Source organism: Wolffia australiana, chromosome 13 (assembly GCF_029677425.1).
Source record: "Wolffia australiana isolate 7733 chromosome 13, ASM2967742v1".
NCBI classification, from domain to species: Eukaryota; Viridiplantae; Streptophyta; class Magnoliopsida; order Alismatales; family Araceae; genus Wolffia; species Wolffia australiana.
Window position 1 is genome coordinate 3,355,207 of NC_135847.1, and position 22,423 is coordinate 3,377,629.

At 39.7% G+C, this 22,423-nt stretch overlaps 1 protein-coding gene across 3 annotated transcripts in view; it reads left to right on the plus strand.

The window, feature by feature from the left end:
• The window catches only part of SOS1 (sodium proton exchanger, putative (NHX7) (SOS1)), a 92,214-nt gene extending 73,004 nt beyond the window's left edge, over positions 1–19,210 (plus strand). For 2 of the 3 annotated variants that reach the window (XM_078584981.1, XM_078584983.1), the window contains 8 exons: positions 696–998; positions 5,988–6,085; positions 12,678–12,809; positions 13,125–13,343; positions 13,434–13,637; positions 15,966–16,230; positions 17,676–17,968; positions 18,720–19,210. In XM_078584981.1, coding sequence (XP_078441107.1) covers positions 696–998; positions 5,988–6,085; positions 12,678–12,809; positions 13,125–13,343; positions 13,434–13,637; positions 15,966–16,230; positions 17,676–17,968; positions 18,720–18,986 — 1,781 coding nt within the window. In that variant the 3' untranslated portion in view covers positions 18,987–19,210. The remainder of the gene's footprint in view (positions 1–695; positions 999–5,987; positions 6,086–12,677; positions 12,810–13,124; positions 13,344–13,433; positions 13,638–15,965; positions 16,231–17,675; positions 17,969–18,719) is intronic. The other variant, XM_078584982.1, reaches the window with a different exon arrangement.
• The last annotated feature ends 3,213 nt before the right edge of the window (positions 19,211–22,423 follow it).

The window sequence follows — 22,423 nt, forward strand, 5'->3', positions numbered from 1 at the left end:
TCAGCCCAGAGTGTACAAGAGCAAATCAGACTCAACCAAATTGAGGAACCTGCAATCACTCATGCATGCTGAATCATCTGCAAACAAAAGATCCCCCTAAAACTTCAGGTGTTTGTTTGATTACTCCTTAAACGAAGCCTAGTAACTCAGGTTTTCAGGGGGAGATGGTCTCCGGAAGCCTCTCCAAAGTGCATTATGTGTGCCCTTCTCTTCTCCAACAGCCCACTTTCCCGAGTAATGTGGACCTGCTAGCCAAACACAAGGATGAATGTCTCCTTAGAGGAGGCATTCTGGAACTTTTTGGTGAGTGATGTATCTAGGGGGAAACAAGGAGAGCCTTTTGGAGAGGCTCTGAGAATTATGGCTGCATCAGAATGAGACTATTTTCTAGAGAAGGGATGTCGCTGCATATTGGGAGGATCAGCCATTTCTGGTGATCCTGCTCTCATTATTCCATAAAAGTTACTTTGTTTTATCATGATTGTGTTTGCTTTCATCCACAAAATTTATGCCAGGATGGAAAGTATCCTTTAAACACTGCTCTTCTAATCAACATGTGAAGTCTTACATCTTCACAAAAAAAACAGATAGAAGAACTATAGATCATTAAATTCCATGATAGATTTTTTAGAAACACCCCAAAAAAGGTAAAAATACGTTATCACTCAATCTCTTTGACTGTTTTTTCTTTCCAGGTGTTCAAGCAGCCTACTGGGATATGCTTGAAGAAGGTAGAATAACGCAAGGCACAGCAATACTGCTCATGCAATCCGTCGACGAAGCTATGGACAAAGTCTCTAGTGATTCCTTGTGTGATTGGAAGGGTCTCAAGGCTTATGTGCACTTTCCAAGTTATTATAAGTTCCTCCAGTTAAGCCGACTGCCCCAGCGAGTAGTGACATACTTCATAGTGGAGAGGTTGGAATCAGCTTGCTATATATGTGCTGCATTTCTCCGTGCACATAGAATAGCAAGAATGAAACTTCATGAGTTTCTAGGTACACCCTGGTTTATGAGCCTTTTATGTGTGCTTTCTGTGTTTGTATCTTTGTTGCACTATCTACATTGAAAGAATCAATATTACAAAATTGGATTTGATACATCAAGCAACTGGAGTTGCAACAAATGCAATATTTGATATTTAAAAAAATACCCTTGACTTTTGTAAACCTCAAAAAAAATTTAAAGTTGTAAGGAAGTGATGCTGTCAAGGATATGTAAAGGCTTAAATTTTTTGAGGTGGTTGTTATCCTGCCTACACTTAATAAGATTAGTTCCCTTTCTGTAAGCTTTAGCTTTTAGCACAGGGGTAAATACTCAAATTCTGACATGGTACCATCCAGCAGAGTATTTTCATCATTCCCTAATTTAGCGGGGTGCTGTTATGATCCCATGGAAAATGTATGAGAAGAAGAAAAAGGAAACATACATGGTAACAAAGAAAGCTAACCCAGGAGCGTTAACAGGTCACCGCGTGTATGCCGCACATCAGAACATAAGCAGAAATGGAGAGAAATTGAGTCAAGACTGGCAAAATCATGTTCACTTAAGGGATCGTGAAAACCAAGTGGACAGAAAATGGGCCTGTAACAAAAATCTTGTGTAAAATGGAGAGCCTTGATGTAAGGGTCATCGTCTTTTCTTGGAAGCAATGGCTACAAGGAAGACACTGCAAAGTGGGAAAGGAATAGATGACGCATGTGTGAGTCAGATCTTCAAAAGGGGCAGGAATAAATGAATGTCAGGCTTTGTTCAGCCACTCAACGAAGGTTGCTTCTACCAGATGGCTATCAAAGTCACATCAGCAGAATTTTCTCTGTACTTGAAAGGTGATTCTAATGGGTTCTTGAGATAAGGTTTTAATATATTGATACGTGATTTCCTGGGGAATTCAATTGATTTCTTGACTTTCCCATTTGGCTCACGTCAGGTGTTTTCTACTAAAGTGTATTATCATGTCTTCCTATTTAAGGAAGACAGAACATCAATGGAAGTGAGCCATTTTAGGGTTTATTTCAAGCTTCTAGGATGAGAAGCTCCTCCCATTGCCCTGCCTCCTCTCTCTCAAAAATTTTCCAAAGATCGATGCACTGATCCCAAAAACAACAAAATAAGTGTCTGAACAATGTATAACTTGGCCACAGGTGTTATTGGGAAGTGTCAGAAGTGGCCAAGCTTCAAGCTCCTGTGCATATTACAAGGCAGTCTGCTGCCCTAGAGGAGATGCATTGACTGATCCAGCAAATTTGCTTTCTTGGATTCATCTTCACACGTGGAAAATTATTTATGTACAATGTCCCTTATTTCTTTACTAGATCATAATCCACATAGGAATGAGTTAGTTCGAGAAGATCCAGCAGAAGAGAATATCGTCCTACAATCACCATTTCAAGTACGATTTATCTGAGGATGCTGGCAGATCAGAGATCAAATTGTAGAGTTGCCCTCATGGCCAGAAAGTGTTATGCACATATACTGTGTTATAGGTTATGGCCTGTAAACAGATTTTGCAGTGCAGTTTGGGAAAGATGTGAGTACCATGTATCCCCAAGATGCATGGTCCCTGACATCAGATCAAGATCATTAACACAATGGTGCTTCTTCTTTGGCCATAAATACGTTTCTTATAAGTATAGATCAATCCTTGGCCAACACTGTATCAATCCTTTGTGGATTAAGAAAAGTAAACATGAATACGCGATCTTCAGGAATCTTTAAAATTAGAAGAGGTATAGATCGAGAATGAAATCCAAATCTATGTAGAGAGAACTTATAGATCTAAATGATGTAGATGAGACTTTAAGAAGTATAACACCATTATGAGTCACATGAACTCCCTCTTCTATCAGGAACCACATCCCCCTTTCTTATAACTGAATTCCTTTAGCAATCCAGCTCTCACCCTAGGCTTCCTACTCACGCCATCTAAGTGTTCGAATCAGCACGTTCCTCGACTGGCACATGTACTGAATGATACTTCTCTTCTTATCATGATAGGTTCTGGGGTGAACCTTATCAGTCACTAAGTAGGAAATCCCACTTCTAAAGCCAAAAATATAGGAGTATAGTGGACACCATGTGTAGGAAATAAAACAATCGCGCATGATAAAGGTGGCTTGAGAGAGTAAGCTCCAGAATGAGTTGCTTGGTTGATTAGTCATCTGTTGGCGTGAATTCCTGCAGTTTTTCCCATAGTGATAGAGCCCCTAAGGTGTCGAGTTCCCAAAGCTGTTTGCACTTGCAAGGATGCGTAGGGCCATGTTTGGGGACTTTTGGGACGGCATGAGGAATCCATTGTGGGCCTGAAACTTGTCAGCACAAAGTGTGGAGCATTATCAGAGGATGTAGTGGTCCCTACTACATCTGCAACTTACGACTGGGCAAAAGATGGGTTGATGTGGTCTGGCATACCCTTCTCCATGAAGGTTGCATATGCACAAGTGACATGTATATGACAAGAGGAAAACCCATCGACCATCAACGCATGCCAAGTCATAGGGAAGCTAAAGATCTCCCAGAAGTGCGGCTGTTTGGGTGTCTACTCCTTAAACAAAGGTTGGTGACATGGACCTTCAGGAAGAAATGTCAACCGGAAGTCCTGAAAGAGTGCTATGTGCAGAAGGGATAAAGAAGACTGCTCTCATCTTTCCTTTGAGTACTCCTTTGCTTGGGCAGCATTGGCCAGCCAGCCTATGACAAGGATGGGTGTCTCCTTTAAGGAGGCCATCTGGGATTCTCTACGAGATGGAGAACCCAAAGGGCAGGGAGTAAAGGGGACAGCTGTTTGCTGTGCTCTGTGCAGTATGGCTGCACTACAACAAAATGGTTTTCAAAGGATGAGAGGCGTCCCTTGCATAGGCAGTACAAATTGTGGTGAGTTTAGTCTCTGTTTGGTTTAGAGGGAGGTGAATGGTTTTTTTTCTGAAAAATGGTTTTAGATGGTCACCCGACAAAGCAACAGAGTTACATGTGAAGATAGCTAAAGCTCTCCTCTTACACAGTCAACCCCTCCCTTATCTGATTACAGCCCGAGGGAACCACGATGCCATGAGGCTCTCGACCTCGTGGACGAGCCCGTCCTTGGACACCTTACACCCCCTAAATATTGCCTCATTGCGATGTAGCCATATTTCCCAGAGCACTGTCATTGCTCGGGCCCCATCCTCCCACCTCCTAGGTCCCCCTTGCCTTAAGAACTCCCAAAAAACCTCTGACGTTGCATTTTCCACCAGCAGTGCTTGGGTGGCGTAGATCAAACGGGTGAAGGAGCACTCAATAAATAAATGGTTATAGTCTTCGTCAACACATGTGCATAAAGTGCATGCTGTGGAGGTATCAGGATACATCATCCAAAGATCTTAACCTTTAGTGGAACCTTTAGGTGCCAAATGGCCGGACATGCCTGGATAGTTGATTGGTCCTCATTTCCCGGAAAGATCCTTGTGTAGGACTTCCGAACAGACAAGGGAGCACCTGTCCAAACCTATCCATCTTGCTCTCCATAGAGGGAGGTGAATGGTCAACGATCTGGGGTGACCTCCCCCCCCCCCATTTTTCCAAAAAAAGAAAAAATGGTCATCAGTTGTCTTTGTAGAATTGTGATGTCATAGGTGGAAGATAAACATTAGGGGATACCAGAGACAAGTTAAGAGAAAGGATACATGAGAAAATTGATGTTTTACATTCTCCCTCAATCTAGTGATAATAAGTCGATTGTTCCCAGCTGGCTAATAAGTTTTTCATATTGAGTTTTAGATGAAGGTTTGGTAGTTTTTGAATGGGATTTTTTCTCTATTTTGCTTGTATCTCTTTGTAATGGCCCATTAACATGGGTCCATTTTTGGATTCTCTCTCCCTTCTATTAATATTACGTAATAAACCCTAAAACTGATAATGAGGGTTGTGCTTCTTTTTAATTCCTTTAGTGCCATATCCACCCTCTCAATTCTTTACTTCTTCAGGAAGCACATCAGAAAGATAATCCTCTATTATGACGTAAGGAGTTTAAAAAATAAAACTTGAGTTTCTCCTTAAGGAAACATCTATCCACCTCTATGTTATATGTTTGATCATCTTGAACAGGACTGGGTGGAATGATGATCACTGACTTTTTATCAAGAGTTTGATTGGAATTTTATTTGGAATCTTTAATTCATCAAGTATCCCCTACATAGACCGGCCTCACTACTTGTTCTTCTGTCCACTGCTAGTTATTCTTCCCTAGAGTGAACTTGATCGGAAAACCAAGATTTGATTGAGATTCTATAGGGAATCTTCAAATAGATAAGTATCCCCATGATCCAGGGGCCTTCACATAGTCACTGCACCATATTATGCATCTTGCTTTTTCAGTTAATCAAATTACCTCTAAGGAAGAATAACCAGTGGTTGAGTGACGATCAAGTAGTGAACCTGTATAATGACCATCAGTGAGTACCTATAGAGCTAGTCTCTTCTGTCATCTGAATAACGTGCCACAGCCTATCGTTTTCTTCAGACGTCTTAGAACTCTATGAGCAGCCATAAAACGTATTTTCTTAGGGTCATGAATAAGCTAAGCACATTTACAAAGTAGGATATATTTGAACATGTAAGTAGAAGGTAAATGAAAATCCCTATTCAGCCTCTCATAGATTCCACAATCCAAAGGTTCGCCCTTTGATCCAAACTTTGATTTTGGTTGCATACGATAGGATTTGTAAAGGGTTCTCAGTCTTAATAATTTATTTGAATCAGGAGATCATTGATATTGTTTTTGCAAGTTAAATATTCAAGGAGCGGAGGGAGACACTATAATTCCCAGAAAATATTTGAGCCTTCCGAGACTATTAACATCAAGTTTTTCTTATAAGTTTTAGCTTAGAATGTAAAAGAACAATTGACAATGAATATCCCTTCTCAATTCTAAGTTTTGACGACTAGTGTTAACGAATTTCCTGTCCATGACATTATGATAGGTAATATTTTGTATTTTTTACTCTTCCCAGGTGAAAGCGAAATAGCTTCAGTAGTCATTGGAGAAAGTAATGTGGAGGGAGAAGAGGCCAGGAAGTTCCTGGAAGATGTCCGCTTATCATTCCCCCAGGTATGTGTTACAATTCCCATGTAGATCTTACGAACTCATGAAGTAGGACAAGGGAGAGAGAGGAGAATGGGAGAGATGGAAGATGTAGAGAGGAGAGATAGGGGGAGAGAGAGAGAGAGAGAGGAGTTCCTGCCTTCACAACAGCCGGATACAGCTGCTCATGCCAAGTTGTTAAATGTAAAGGCGGATCTATAAGCCCAAGAATGTTTATTTTTATTTTTCTTATCGGATCCAGGCAGATCCAGTAGCGGGTCCGGGTAGACCCATTACCCGAATCCTTATCGGATTCGGGTAAGTTATAACGGCTAATTTTATAGCCGGTATAACACTAGCCGTTATTAACGGCTAGTTAATTCTCCTATAAAAGGAGAGGTACCTAGGCATGCTGTGGGTAACCTTTTATGGTGAAATAGATTGATTTTCTTCCTTGTCTCTTCTCCCTTCTCTCTGACTATTATCTCTACATCCCCACTGAGCAAAGAGTCAAGTCGACATGGTATCAGAGCCATCAAGCGATCTCTGAAGACTGTTTTTTCTGCTCCAAAGTCATCCCACGGGAGGACCATTGTTTCTGATCTAAAAGCTCCAAGCTCCAGAGGTTGCTATTAAGGGAGAAACTCATCCTACGGGAAGATCCTCTCCTATATTGCTGGAGCTGAAGAATCTCTACAAGAAGTTTTTCAGGATATATGGCAGGCAAAGCTGGAAAAGTTGCCTCTCAGGTGGTGTCATCAGAACATCAGATTCCACCTGCTGAAAGGTGGATCATGCAATTTCCAGTTATTGCCAAATGCAACATATTCAATGGCAATAATCTATTATTATGGGAGAGGAACATCCAGGCCGTCCTAAAGCCTAGGAAGCTCACTCATCATCTCTTTGAAAGTCCTCCAGATGAAGATCACCCAAGTTTTCCAAGATGGGTAACTGAAGAAGAGTTTGTCTTCGCCTGGATGCTAGATTCTATAGCATCTGAACAGCTTACCAGTCTCTCTTCCTATGATACAGCTAAGGAATTATGGGAAGCAATTCACCGAAATCACTCCAAGAGGGGAGACAAGGCGAAAATACTGATCTCATTGTACAAGCATATACTCTCAAGAAGATATGGATGTCCTAACTTATTCAAACAAGTTAAGGGCAATCCATAATGAGTTGGACCACTGCCGACCACCTTCTATTGATCCAATCGCCAGAGCTCATCAGGCTACTGATCGATTGTGTCAACTCTTACAAGGACTCAGACCTGAATTCGAGCTCATAAGGAGTCAACTATACAACAGGGAGGAAGAGCCTACGTTCGACCAGGCAGTTTCCAAAGCCATGCAAGAAGAGAGTCGCTTAAAGGCAAATCGTGGTGTCATCGAGAACACTGCATATGCTACTAAAGGCCAACATACTCCTGGCCAAACTGGGACTGAAAAGGTCAACCGAGAAGATCTGGTCTGCACCTACTGCAAGAAAAGGGGCCACACTAGAGTTAAATGTTGGAAGCTTCATGGAAAACCTCCACACATTGCCAGAGCCCACTTAGCACAGCAAGGAGCAGCAGACTCAAACAACCTCCCTTCAGCCCAAGACCTCCAAAAGATGATCCAAGAATTTCAAGCTATGAAGTCAATCATCTCAGGAGGTGCAGTCATTGGATCCACATCCATGGCTAATACTGGTAAAGGGGAAATACTTACCCATATTACATTGTTTACTAGGAATCCAGAAAAGGCCTGGATCCTAGATTCAGGAGCAACAGACCATATGTCATCAAGAAGAGAAATCTTCACGACATATGAAAAAATTGCTCCTGGAAAACACGCTCAAACTGCTGATGGTACCCTACTTCAAGTAGAAGGCATTGGTAGTGTGAACATCCAACCCATTGGTGAGATAACCGATGTGTTACATGTCCCAAAATTGTTTGTAAGCCTAGTCTCAGTGCAAAAGCTTGCAAAGATAAGGGAATATAATATACTGTTTGATAATTTGGATGCCTATTTATGTCATAAGGATCAAGGGTGGAAGATTGGACTAGCTAAAGTTCAAAACGGCCTCTACTATCTACCCTGGACATTACCTAGCACCCTGATGAAAGACAACCCCAAGGTGGCAACAGTAGCACCCCGAGACTCTATCATGGAGATTCATCAAAGGATGGGTCATCCCTCCTTCCATCTTCTAAAACGCATGTACCCACACTTATGTGAACATATTTCAGTGGAACATATCATTTGTGAATCTTGTCAATTAGGGAAATTCAACAGGGTTCCTTACCCATCGAGTGAAACCAGAATGACCAAACCGTTTCAGAATATCCATTGTGATGTATGGGGACCATCCCCACACATAGATATACTGGGACATCGTTACTTTCTTGTGTGCACTGATGACTTCAGTCGATATAGTTGGGTATTCTTACTCAAAAATAAGACTGAAGTTAGTCAGAACCTAAAGGGACTGTGTAACCTTATTCGTAGACAGTTTGGTGATCCAGTTCAAGGAGTCAGGACTGACAATGCCAAGGATTTCCTTAATAACGAGCTTAGGGAATTTTTCAGATCCGAAGGGATAAGACATGAAACTTCGTGTGCTTATACCCCACAGCAAAATGGTCTTGCCGAAAGGAAAATAGGGGATATCGTAGATAAGGGGAGAACTCTCCTTATTCATGGAAATGTCCCTGCAAACCTGTGGGGGTTTGCAGTAATGACATCCACTCACCTCATAAATAGACTACCCTCAAAAACTCTAGCATTCAAAAGCCCTCTAGAGTTACTGGAAAACCACTATCCAACGGTAAAACTGAAAACTGGTTTACCCGTAAAGATTTTTGGATGTGTTGGCTATGTATATAACCATACATATAAACACAACAAATGGTCGACAAAAGGACTTAAATGCGTCTTTGTTGGATATTCTTTTACCCAGAAAGGATACAAGATGTATCATCCCATTACTAGGAAATATATGGTCACCAAAGATGTAGTATTTGATGAAAAACTACTTTACTACAAGCCCAGGGGTACTGAGAGTCATAAAGACACACATCACCTACTTATGAGTGAAGATGGTAGTCTCTCCCTGGAAAATAATGGAATCCAACCTGATCAGGCGACTTCCCCTACTCCTGCAATGGAGTTACCTACTTTCATAACTGAGAATGAGGAAGAACCACCCTGCGATGATCCAGGCATTTCCAGGAGAACACATGACTTATCTGAACCCCATTTTGTATCTCCATACCCAAAATATTATAAGAGGAAGAGAAAGGAAAATCACAAAGGGATCTCGGATTTGGGTGAAGGGGGAGAAATTTCGACTCAAGGGGGAGAAATGACATGTGTAGAAAATCTTGGAGAGAATGATTGGCCAATCGCAGTAAGAAAAGGAACTAGGAACTTTGTGAAACCAATTCCTTATTCAATACTAAATTACCTAAACTATCAAAAGGTATCACCTAGTTACAAGGTTTTTCTCACCAAAATCCAAGATATACCTATTCCAAAATCTCCACAGGAAGCTATGAAGAATGTCAGATGGAAAGAAGCAATGGACGAGGAAATGAATGCACTAATACAGAACAATACATGGGAACTTGTGGACCGACCCAGGGATAAAAGAACGGTAGGGTGTAAATGGGTCTTTACACTCAAATGCAGGTCAGATGGCAGTCTTGAAAGATATAAGGCTAGACTTGTAGCTAGGGGGTATACTCAAACCTATGGAATCGACTATCAGGAGACATTTGCTCCTGTAGCAAAAATGAACACCATCAGAATCTTAATATCACTAGCAGTCAATCTAGACTGGCCTCTAAATCAGTATGATATAAAAAATGCTTTCCTTCATGGCGACCTAAAGGAAGAAATCTACATGGATGTTCCACCAGGCTATGAAGGGAAAACAAGTCAAGGCAAGGTATGTAGACTAAGAAAGGCCCTGTATGGATTACAGCAATCGCCTAGAGCATGGTTTGGAAGATTTACCCAAACCATGAAGAATCTTGGATATAAGCAATGTAATGGGGAACACACCATGTTCCTTAAGGAAACATCTCACAGAATGATAACAATCTTGATAGTATATGTGGATGATATCATAATTACAGGGAACAACCTAGAAGAAATGAAAATTCTCGAACAGCACCTGGATGAGAACTTCCAAGTTAAACAATTGGGGCCTCTAAAGTATTTCTTAGGAATAGAGTTTGCACGCTCAAGCAAAGGAATTCTGATGACACAGCAAAAATACATTCTAGAACTATTAGAAGAAACAAAGCATATCAATTGCCACATAAATGAAACACCAATTGAAGTCAATCATAAATTAACTATCAATGAGGATGAACCTAGAGTAGATGTTAACTCATATCAAAGTATTGTTGGAAAACTCTTATATCTGTCACATACCAGACCAGATATTTGTTATGCAGTAAATGTCTTAAGTCAATTTATGCACTCACCCAGAAACTCTCATTTTCAAGCTGTAAATAGAATTCTCAGGTACCGAAATGGAACTCCAGGACGGAGCAGCGCCTACCGGAAAACATGTAAAATTGACCTTACTTTATACACTGATTCTGACTATGCGGGGTCTCGTCTTGATTACAGGTCAACTACTGGGTATTGTACAATACTTGGAGGAAACCTGGTGACTTGGAGAAGCAAGAAGCAAAGTGTTGTATCCAAGTCAAGTACGGAAGCTGAATTTCGTGCTATGTCAAAAGGGATTGACGAAGTCATGTGGATTAAACATATGCTGGACGATCTAAAGGTCAACTATATAAGCCCAATTGTCATCCGCTGCGACAACAAATCTGCAATTAGTATAGCACATGACCCAGTTGATCACGACAAGATGAAGCATGTCAACATCGACCGTTTCTATATTCAAGATCACTTGGAACGAGGGATACTAAAGACAGAGCATGTCAAGTCTGAAGAGCAATGCGCAGACATCTTTACAAAGGGTCTGCCTACCAAGAGTCTTCAACATTTGATATCCAAGCTTGGAATGGCAAATATCCATTCCTACACTTGAGGGGGAGTGTTAAATGTAAAGGCGGATCTATAAGCCCAAGAATGTTTATTTTTATTTTTCTTATCGGATCCAGGCAGATCCAGTAGCGGGTCCGGGTAGACCCATTACCCGAATCCTTATCGGATTCGGGTAAGTTATAACGGCTAATTTTATAGCCGGTATAACACTAGCCGTTATTAACGGCTAGTTAATTCTCCTATAAAAGGAGAGGTACCTAGGCATGCTGTGGGTAACCTTTTATGGTGAAATAGATTGATTTTCTTCCTTGTCTCTTCTCCCTTCTCTCTGACTATTATCTCTACATCCCCACTGAGCAAAGAGTCAAGTCGACACAAGTGACCACAAAATGATCATTCATCCAAAAAAGGGCCCTCAAGTGACCTTATTAGAGGGTATTTTTAACTCAAAGATTATTCAAGAATTGGAGATTCTTCCCACCTGAGGCTCAGTCAGTGACTGAGCCTTGTTAGCCAGGTGTCCTTTTCAGGACTCAAACAGTATGCAATCATTTTGAACTTCAAATTTTGGAGCTGGACCAGTCCTTTTCTCTTTGTACCATTTGAGAATGAAGAATTGATTTAGAGGAGATTTTCAACCGTACAAAATGGAGAGAAAAGGAGGAAAGTATGAAAAGAGTAGTGTACTTGAAGTAGTTTGTGAAGTGATTCTAATAAACTTGTGCAGTCGGGTTGAACACAATTTGGTTTTAAACTTATAAATGGATGTTACTTCAGTTCGGTATTGAACACCGACTCCAGGGTATTCTGTTGGCTTTTAGGACATTTGGAGTTTTATACTTGTGCAGTCGGGTTGAACACAATTTGGTTTTAAACTTATAAATCGATGTTACTTCAGTTCGGTATTGAACACCGACTCCAGGGTATTCTGTTGGCTTTTAGCACATTTGGAGTTTTATACTACGTCAGTAGGATAGTTTTTCCCTTCCCTTTATGTAGCCCTTCCTTTAGGAGGACATATCCATTGGGAAAGTGGGCCAAAGAGTGAAGGAGGCAATTACTAGAAAGCAGTAAATCAGTGTAGTTCAGAGGGAGGGAAGCCAATAAATAATACTTTAGTTTTGTTCAGTTCCTTATCTCTGCTTAGGCATGATCCTCCACTCATGACAATGTCCCTGGTCTGCTGCGTATTTCCGCCAACGATCCTTTCCCTCTTAGGGATGACCACACTGGATCTACTTCCTACTTTCTCTTTGGATCAATTTCCACCTCCCTTCTCAAGAAGTCAATGTTTCTCAACTTGCTCCAAATCTATTGCAGTGATATTGGATAGATCAGATTTTACAATAGACGCAATCCTTATGATTTATATTTGGTTCCGGAGTAATATAATGCATTTCCTTCTCAGATGGTTAGATAGAATAATTTAATTAGAACAACATGTATTTTATCTAGAAGTTTCTCACAAGTCATAGAAAATATTAACATCTAACGCATGTGTAATAGAGTTATCTTTTATCAACAATATGATGATGGACTACATGTTCCATCAAATCTTTATATACCTCATGTTAACTGTATACTCATACTCCATGTTGCAGGTTCTACGTGTTGTGAAGACTAAGCAGGTAACATTTTCAATATTGAGGCATCTGAGCAGCTATGTGCAAAATCTGGAGAAGGTTGGTCTGTTGGAAAAGAAGGAAATGTTCCATCTGGATGATGTTATCCAGGTACAAGGATTTGTCTTTTCCACAGTTTATATGGTTGAAAGACTGTTTTTGCAGTTGTCTTTAGTATTGTTCTTGAAGTGACACAGGTGCACAGTGGTTAACATTTGGTTATCGGTTGTGTAACCGTACTCATACAGATGAGTAGTTAAAATTTTATGTTATAGGGCTGTTGCTACCTCATCCGAAACCAGAATTTCTTGATCATATGATCTCTATTGTTGAATTCTGCCTTCAGAAAATGTTGCTGAAAATTTTGTTTGACAGTTTGCTCAAATCTTGTGTAATATATAATCCTCTAGTGTGGAACCTTGGCAGACTGACCTCAAGAAACTATTGCGGAAGCCTCCACTTGTGAAGATGCCCAGAGCGGAGGAGATGCTGAGCACCCATCCATTGTTTGGGGCACTTCCCTCCACTATTCGCTCGCCACTCCAAAGCTCAACGAAGGAGCTGATAAAAACTCGGGGGCTAATTCTGTATAAGGAGGGCTCCAAACCGAACGGAGTGTGGTTGGTTTCTAATGGCATCATCAAGGTGAGGTGGTAATTATATGTCCTGTACAATTTATTCATTCTGCTGACTTGTCATAGTGCTGATTCTTTTTATTTCCTCTGGGTTTTGCAGTGGGCTAGCAAGGTTTTGGGCACCCGCCATTCTCTCCATCCCATGTTCTCTCACGGGAGTACTCTAGGTCTGTATGAGGTGTTGACTGGGAAGCCCTACCTGTGTGACATGGTCTCCGACTCTGTGGTTCGCTGTTTCTTTATTGAGGCTGCTAAGATTCTCTCTCTCATGTTAGATCCCGCTATGGAGACGTTCCTATGGCTGGTAAAGGCACTCAGTAAATTATCACTTTAGCTCTAAATAACTAATCTTAGATTATTTACTGCTTATAGTTTGCTTTGTGTATCAGAAATTTGATAAGGTCCTGTGTGAGACTTAGATTTTTGTTATAAAACTCATGTATGGATGATAAGGAACTTGTTAGCCTCTGGTAGCAGATCATTGTTTTATTGGTCTCACTATATAATATTAGGTTGGACCATTATATAAGGTCCACATATATCTCCCCCTTAAAGTCGTAGAAGGTCCTTAACATTAAGGCCCACTTAGAATCTTATATAAAAGTGGGGTTTCCAAGCGTAAGTATTGGGGTTCTTTTTGCATGCCCCAAAGTGATCAACCTACTCTTCTCCTCAATTGTCCCAAGTCTCCAGCTCATGACCTTGTCACGTTAAAAATACACATCACAATTCATTGTAAATGACCACTTGATATCATTAACCAGTTTTTGAGGAGGACGATCAGGAGAGAGGGGGATCAAAGGGGGAGAGATGAGATTCGAACATAGAGGGGAGAAGGAATGGGTACTTCGGATAACAAACACTTCTCTGGCTGACCTTTAAAAGGGAGGGCATCCTATTTAAAGAGAAACAGGCGTAAGGGAAAAGACACGACTTTCCTTAAGAGGGGTATAGGTATCATATCAGAACCTTATCAAAATTCTTTGTCAATGGACAATTATGTATGCTTTTAGACCAACATACTTTTCCTTCTTCATAGGTATGAAAATAAAGTATAGATACTGGTTTTATAGGTTCATTTACTTTCGAAAAATCATTTCATTAGCCTACACCATGTCTGTTTGTTTGGAGTTAGTTGACTTATTTTTTGAAGGGCAAAGTGTATTACAAGATTAATCTACTACTCGAAACAACCCAATATATTAATTTTAAGGTAAACCTTTCCTCTCTGTACCTTTTCTTATTCATTGGGTTATTGAGCCAGCCCAATAACCCCTTATTATCCTTCTCCACAAAACCTTATTTCAAAAGTTTTTCAGAACAAAATTTTGATGTGTGGGATTATCCAAGACCCCAAATGTGGGGCCGACGTCTGCTTGCAGGTAAACGTGTGCCCACAAGCACACGTTTACACACAAGCACATGACGCACGTGTTCACACATGTGCATGACGTGATATCTATACCATGCACATGCGTAACACATGAACAGGGGGGCGCACTTATAGTTTAATTAAAATATTAAATAAGTGCTACATGCTTATTGTACTGTATGGTTAATTTTATAGTATTAAATATTTCTCTCTTCAAGTCAATCAATATTATTTCTGACTTCTCCGCTCTTCAATAACCAGTCAAAATGGGAAAAGGAGAGATGGAGAATGAGATTTCTGGAACCCATTTCTACAATTCCAGGGTACACAGATCTCAATGGAGGATACATACCTGCATCAAAGCCTGTAGCACCTCAGGAAGATCTCCCTTGCCAAATTAGCTGCCATTTCTTCCTTCCTCCTTCCTCCTTCCTCGCTGAAAATGCTTGTGTTTCAGCTTCTTTGCATATCTCCTTGGGAAGAGCTACAGAGTAAACTTTCTAATGATCCATAGCTTTCTTGTTGTAGATATGATCCCCATCCTATCTCAGGTTATGCTCATCATGTTAGCCCACTAAGGGACCCTTTGTTCCTTTTGCCCTTTTGTATTTCCTTAAATAGGGCAACCAAGAAGAATGAAGCTAGAGTTAGTCGTCTCTCCTCTTGATGTCTAAGTTCCTTCTCTCCCTCTGCAATCCCTATCCCTTGTGATTGTCTCTATCTCACAATGTCATCAGGCAGCTCGCCCCCCATTGATCCCTGCCTCCTCCATTCGATCTCTCGTCTGGTCATTCCTGCTCTACTCTCCAACACTGGGAAGATCTACACTACTTGTCTTGCCCCCTTCCCCCATACATGCCTACATTAAGGTTCATAGCAGATCTCCCATGCAGAATTGACTGTTTTTTCTTCTTTCCTCCCTTGCCAAGTCAACCTCTTGTGTTTCAACTTCTTTGGATCTCTCCTTGTGAGGGGTTACAGGTATTAAATTTCTATTGATCCAAAGATTTCTTGTTGTGGTAAATAAATTATTTTTCATATAATACTCCTAAGAAATTCTCCGAGTCACCATAAAAATGCTCGTCTGTGATTCTCCAAGATTTCAATATTAATTCTTTAAACCCTATTGAGTATAGTTATTTTCCCTGGATTCGTACAGATCAAGAACAATATTTCTGTTTATATGAATTAAAATGTAAAACATGTTATATAATTATGACCATGAATTTGTGTCTCAATATATTGATGATATTGTTGCAGGAAAGTGCAACAGTGGTGGCTAAACTACTCCTCCCGATGGTTTTTGAGAAGTTGAGTTTGCAAGACCTGAGAGTTCTAATAGCTGAAAAATCAACCATGAAAATATATATAAGAGGAGAAGTCATGGAGCTGCGCCACAACTCTGTCTGCATCCTTCTTGAAGGGTTTGTTAAAGCCCAAGGCTCCCACCTGGACTTGATAGGGGCCCCAGCAGTACTTCTCTCCCCCTATGCCAACTTGAGCACCCTCAACCTCAGATCTACAGGTCAGGAAACTGCATCCCGTTGGCTTCCTTTTTTAACCTTAATATACTCTGTTTCTTGTTGGTAAATCCCATTTAATTAGGTGAAACAAGTAAATTTGAATAAAATAAACAAATATTAGGTTAGAAATAAAACAATGAAAAATAATTGTATTTAGCGAAGTACTCTTTACATAATGGAGAATGGATTTGATCAATTTTATCCTTCAATCAACCGATGTAGTTTGGAGTGCTAATTTGACTTCAGATAAAGTTAAACAATCTATCAAGGAAGGTTCTTGGAAGGGAAAAAGAAAAAGAGATAGATGTAAAGGTACAAAGAAATTAATGACAAGAGATTCAAATTGGCATCTGTGTTCCTTCTGGAGGATCTCCCCCCAAATTAAAAACTTATTATCTGCTGTCATTTAGGGTGTTATATATGTCACAGTCCTGTCATTTAAGATCATATCACAGTCCTGTCACAGGATGCTCTCATGTACCCTTTCTTGGTCTGTTGACCTCTGCCGCAATTCCAGCACTGTACTTGTTTGTGTCATCATGCCGCCCAATGTAACATCACCCTCGCACATCGAACGTTATTCCATTGGATCAGGTCGAGCATTGCTGAGCGGCAATGTGTGTTAACACGGGGGGCAACATGCGGTCAGTTCTATGCTGTGCACACTGCCCATATAGGGGTCTTAAGAAGTGAGAAGCAACAACCCATGGGTTTTGGTACTAGCCAACATCTTGATCAATATCATCAAACCCCACAGATCTCTGTGATCACATTGACAAATTTTAGAGTGGTTGATAACAACAATGATGTTGATAAGGTATATCAATCCACTTTGTAGTCGAGAAAGGTTTCTCAGGGTATCAACGTCAACATCACATGTCAACCTCATAGGGACATGCAGAACCATACCTGACCAGGGTTCTAATATTCTAAATGTCACAAAAATGGACCTTTTCTCAGGATTGATTTATTATGTTTGGAAACAAGTTGAGAGGTTAGATTCAGTTTGTGGTCACCTGATTTTGAGTTATATTAAAAGCCAACTTCTCACTGGAGACGGAGAGATTGCCAAGCTTCCGACAGCCACCTTAAGGGTTTAGGAAGAAAATACCTTGTTAAAAAGAGTCTCATAAATATTTGGATTTGAATACCCATACAAACGATGGGTGAGGCCCAAGTATCGAGTTTAAGCAACCTAGTCAATCCACATGCATGAATAAGTCACTTAAAATAGATGTAGGGAATAAGAGAATACCAGAACAAGCTCCTATGTTCTACACTCTGTCAAATTATTTCTGTTTATGATCTGGATCTGGAGGTTTATTAGGATTAAACTGCTTTCTCTCTCTTGATGTTATAGCTTAGATTCTGATTTAGTTGTCGAGTCTTCAAAGTCAGCGTTAGGGTATAATACACCATCATTCTGACGGGGGTTGACTTTTTCCAGGTGGGGTATTGGAAGGAGCAATGCAAAGGGCTCGAGCATTCGGGATGGAGACGAGGGCGAGGGTGGTGGTGTTTGAGATGGGGGTGGCGTTTGAGGGGGACAAGGCGGCGATGCAAAGGCAGCCATCATGGGACCTGGCAAGAACTATGAGCAATGAGCGCCACAGCGGGATGCTCTGCTGGCCAGAGCAGAGCTACGGGATCAAAACAACGCAGCCTACCTCAGACCAGGAGAAGAGGGCCAGGGCATTTTCTGCCAAGGCACTAGAGCTTGGATTCTTTGGGGGCAGCATGGTACTCTCTCTATCAATCTTTATACATCTATATCTATCTCTATCTCCATATATATTTCTATCTATTTCTCTCCCTCTCTATCTCCATCTATATCTCTATCCATATATGTATCTCTCTCCCTCTCTATCTCCATCTATATCTCTATCCATATATGTATCTCTCTCCCTCTATCTCCCCTCCTCTTTCTCCCTCTCTATCTCCATCTATATCTCTATCCATATATGTATCTCTCTCCCTCTATCTCCCCTCCTCTTTCTTCCTCTCTATCTCCATCTATATCTCTATCCATATATGTATCTCTCTCCCTCTATCTCCCCTCCTCTTTCTTCCTCTCTATCTCCATCTATATCTCTATCCATATATGTATCTCTCTCCCTCTATCTCCCCTCCTCTTTCTCCCTCTCCATCTCCATCTTTCCCTCAATATATAAACACACGCACACACACACAATACATATCTGTCTCTTCCTATATATCACCTCCCCCCTCTCCCTCCTCTGTCTCTCCTCTCTCTCCATCTCCATCTCTCTCTCACTCTATATATATCTCTCTTTCTCCCTCAATATATATATCTCTCTCCCTCCATCTATATGTCTCCTTATCTCTCTCCATCCCCTCTCTCTTTATCTATCTATATCACTTTCTCCCATCCCTCTCTTTTTCCCATTCTTTCTCCCTCTTTCTCTCCTCTCACCACTCCCCCTCTCTCTAGTTTTCTCATCACTAATCTGAAATGCATTCACAATCTCAGAATATGGGAGACCACAGACGCCATGTCAGTTCATCATCCATTCCAGCCTTTCCACGTGGACCTCCACGTCACAGCCTATCTGCCCCACAATTTTCCACCTCTTCAACTCTGCCTTCGCGCCGCCACTTGTCGGCCCCAGTGGAAGGGCCATTTCTTCATCCATTGCTCGGACCCTCCGCCAAAAATGATGACTCAAGTGATGATTCGGCTGGCGAGGACACTATCGTGCAGATCGATTCCCCCAGCCACATCTTCCCCAACCCATGACTGTACCATTCATTATATGTGTATGTATGTTCTACTGTGATATTTTACCATTAGTGTTGGACCCAAACTTGACATTAGGGTGGTTGGTAGTTCGGAGAAAATTGATTGGAAGTCTCAGTGCCCCGCATAAATAAACATCGTGTCGCCCTTCTTATAAGGCTGTAAGTTGGACATTTGTTCGCCGGCTGGGAGATTTATGAAGTCGTTTTGGACAGACCTTTCTACCACTCTGGCAATGCAAGCAGAGATTTCCTAAGGCTGTTGACTTCTAGGTTAGCACTTGTACCTCTCCTTCTTCCTTTATTTCCTGATCTCAATGTCCTTGTTGTTGATTCTTGATCTTTGTACTTTATTTATTGCTTTCAATGGAGTTGAATCTTTAGAAAGCAAATATTTTCTTTCTTTCATTCAATTTTGTCTTAAAGCTTGGTCCTTGATCGTATTTATTATTGAGCTGTTATTATGGTGGTGTTGAATCTTTAGAAAGCCTTGAACTTTTTCTCCGGTGGAACTGTTCTTGAGCTCAATCTTGGATCTCCTAGTTGCTTGATATGTTATTACAGAGGAATTTAATCTATAACAAGTCATGTGTTTTTGGATTTTTTCTAGAGCTCAAACAAGGATATTGTATTTCATTGGTCAGTGATATGCTCAAATTTTAGGTTGTAATTCATCACGGTCGGCTTTTCAATTTAATAAATATTTTTATTCAGTGAAAATATGTTTAGTGGTGAGTAATGGTCTCCTCACAGGGAACTGTGATTATATTTTTTATATTATTTAAATGTTGATTACAAATATGAGGAAAGATGCTCTTATAATATATGAGGTCGATAGACAAGGAAATGCGAGGTAAGTTGATAGTTTTAATAAGATTTAAAGATGATTAATACAAATTATACTATATAGGAGTTAGTGATATGAGAGAGATAATGCTAAAGAGTGAGATAGGGATGAAACGGCAATGACGAGATAAGAAGATAGATATAGAGATAAGTGCACTATGAAGACACGGTGACATGAAAGGTATAATGTGCGATAGAAAATGGAAGGTTATGATGAGATGATAAAGTTCGTGGCTCTAAATAATGATGATGATGAAGAGAAAAGAATCTAAGGCAAGGCCACATGCCTTATATCTTTACATTTCACCATGGCCACAGAAATTTCCAAGTACAAGTAAGCACCTCCTTGTCACTGTTACCTCTCGTCAAACACCCAAGACACCAAGAACAAGCTTGATGGATCTCTAAAACTCTTTCTTTCAATCATTCCACAATATAGGACGTAGTTTTTAATGATGATTTACAGAAATCAGCAGCTCAATTTCTACATCTGAGGACATTGATGGAAAGAGGGGAGAAAGATGAAGCTGCCCTCAAAATTTGAGATTGATCAGCCTTTTGGATATCAAGCTTTGAAGTTTGAGAAATTATATCTGTTGATTTGATTAAATATTCTCTCTTCATCAACCCTGTTATGGCGTCAGATTTATCCCTTTATGGTTTTGCGACCTTAAAATTCTCGCAATTGTTGGATATTATTGTGTCATGGCAATTGACAACATTTAAAAATCTGTGTAGTGATTGACGATATAACGGCATGACATGGCAGCACAGTTTGTGTCTGCCACGTCAGCACGATCACCCTTTGCAACCAATCAGTAAAAGCCATGTATCCCACCTCTACTTTTTACTCTTACAGCATTGACAAACCCATGAAAATAATTTTTTTATTATTCTCTGTGATTGCATTTATTGCAATTTAAATCATGTCTCATTTCCATAGGTCAACATCTCTCATGTGACTAGATTATGAAAAGGCATTAGTTAATTCATTGGCCATTATGGCATCACAATTTGAAATGCAATAATGGTCTTTTTCACAATGATTAGCTGTCCTAATCACCGAGGAGAGTGATGATATATCACCATTCAGGCAAATCAAATATGAACATGTAAGGGGTTGATAATCTGAAAATTATCAGGTTAATACTATGAAGTTTGCATGTGTGCTATCAAGCTTCAAATGATTAAATTGATTTTATAGTGATATTCTGATTTTTGTCGATTATGAGTATTTTAAAGTTTTTTTTTGACATCATATTCTTAAAGAAATTAATTTTCTGATTGGGATATTTCTGTAATTTTTTTAATATATACTATGAGGATAATAATTTTCTAAGTCAGATTGTATATTAATTTAAAGTTTTATGACAAATTTTATTTTATCGGGATTACTTGATGTTTTCATATATTTTCCCATCTGTGCCACGTGGAGCCCTTTGATTCAATCGAATGGTGACCAATTACAACTTTCAGTTATTAGTACGCAGCTAATCATAGTTCAAAGTATCCTTACAAGATCACAAATTGTGATGTCATTACGGATAATGATTGTGTGATATAACTTAATTTTTCTGCTCCACAAGGTGACGTGAACCAAAAGAAAAAATGTTTGGATTTACATTAAATATGTACAGAGGCTGAGAAGAGAAATTATTATTTTATATTCATGCTAGTCATCTTTAAATCTTAAAAGAGTTAATATATTTGCATTTAATTCTCTGCACCTTTCAACTGCCTTGAACTGTCTTTCAACTTTCAACTGCCTTTGAGATTTAATATCTTTGAAATAATTACTACATTGTAAATGCAATATCTTTGTAAATTTTGACTCTCTCAAAAAACCTAATATTTCTTTGGTTTTTTTCTATAACCGTGAACATTAATATATTTGTGTAAATTTATATGGATGTGAACAGTAAAACATATTTTCTGAAATTTCATGTTGTAATGCACATAGAATCACTGCAACTTTTGATAGTAGATAACATCACATGCCTCATTCCAAAATCATCTTGGGCAGTAAACACTGAATCTCACTCTGCAATTAACTATAACTCTTACTTTATTAAAAACAAATTGAATCTCTCCCTGCAAACTGTTTACATTATCATATAGAAATTTTATCTACACACATCTACAGTTTTAATAAATTGAATCTCTCTCTGCAAAACTGTTTACAATATCAACGAGAAATTTTACCTACACACATCTACAGTATTAATAAATAGAACCTCTGTATGCACAACTGTTTACAGTATCGAATGTAAATTTCATCTACAAACATATAAAGTGTTAATAAACAGAATTTCTCAATCTGAAAAAATGTTTAGACCGTCAAATAGAAATTTGTAAAATTTCAATATACTGAATCCATTACCCTGTAAACCTACCTACAGTACTGAATCATAAACTTTACTTTGAAGCATTAACTTCTAGCGCCAGCCCTCAGATATGTGACCATCTTCGTATTTCTTTCCAAAAATTTCTGCATATGCGTCGGCAGCACAGATACAGAACTTATTTTAAAATTCAAGGCAGAATCTTTCACAAATCTGAATATTTTATTGCCTCTCAGGCAAAAAAACATGC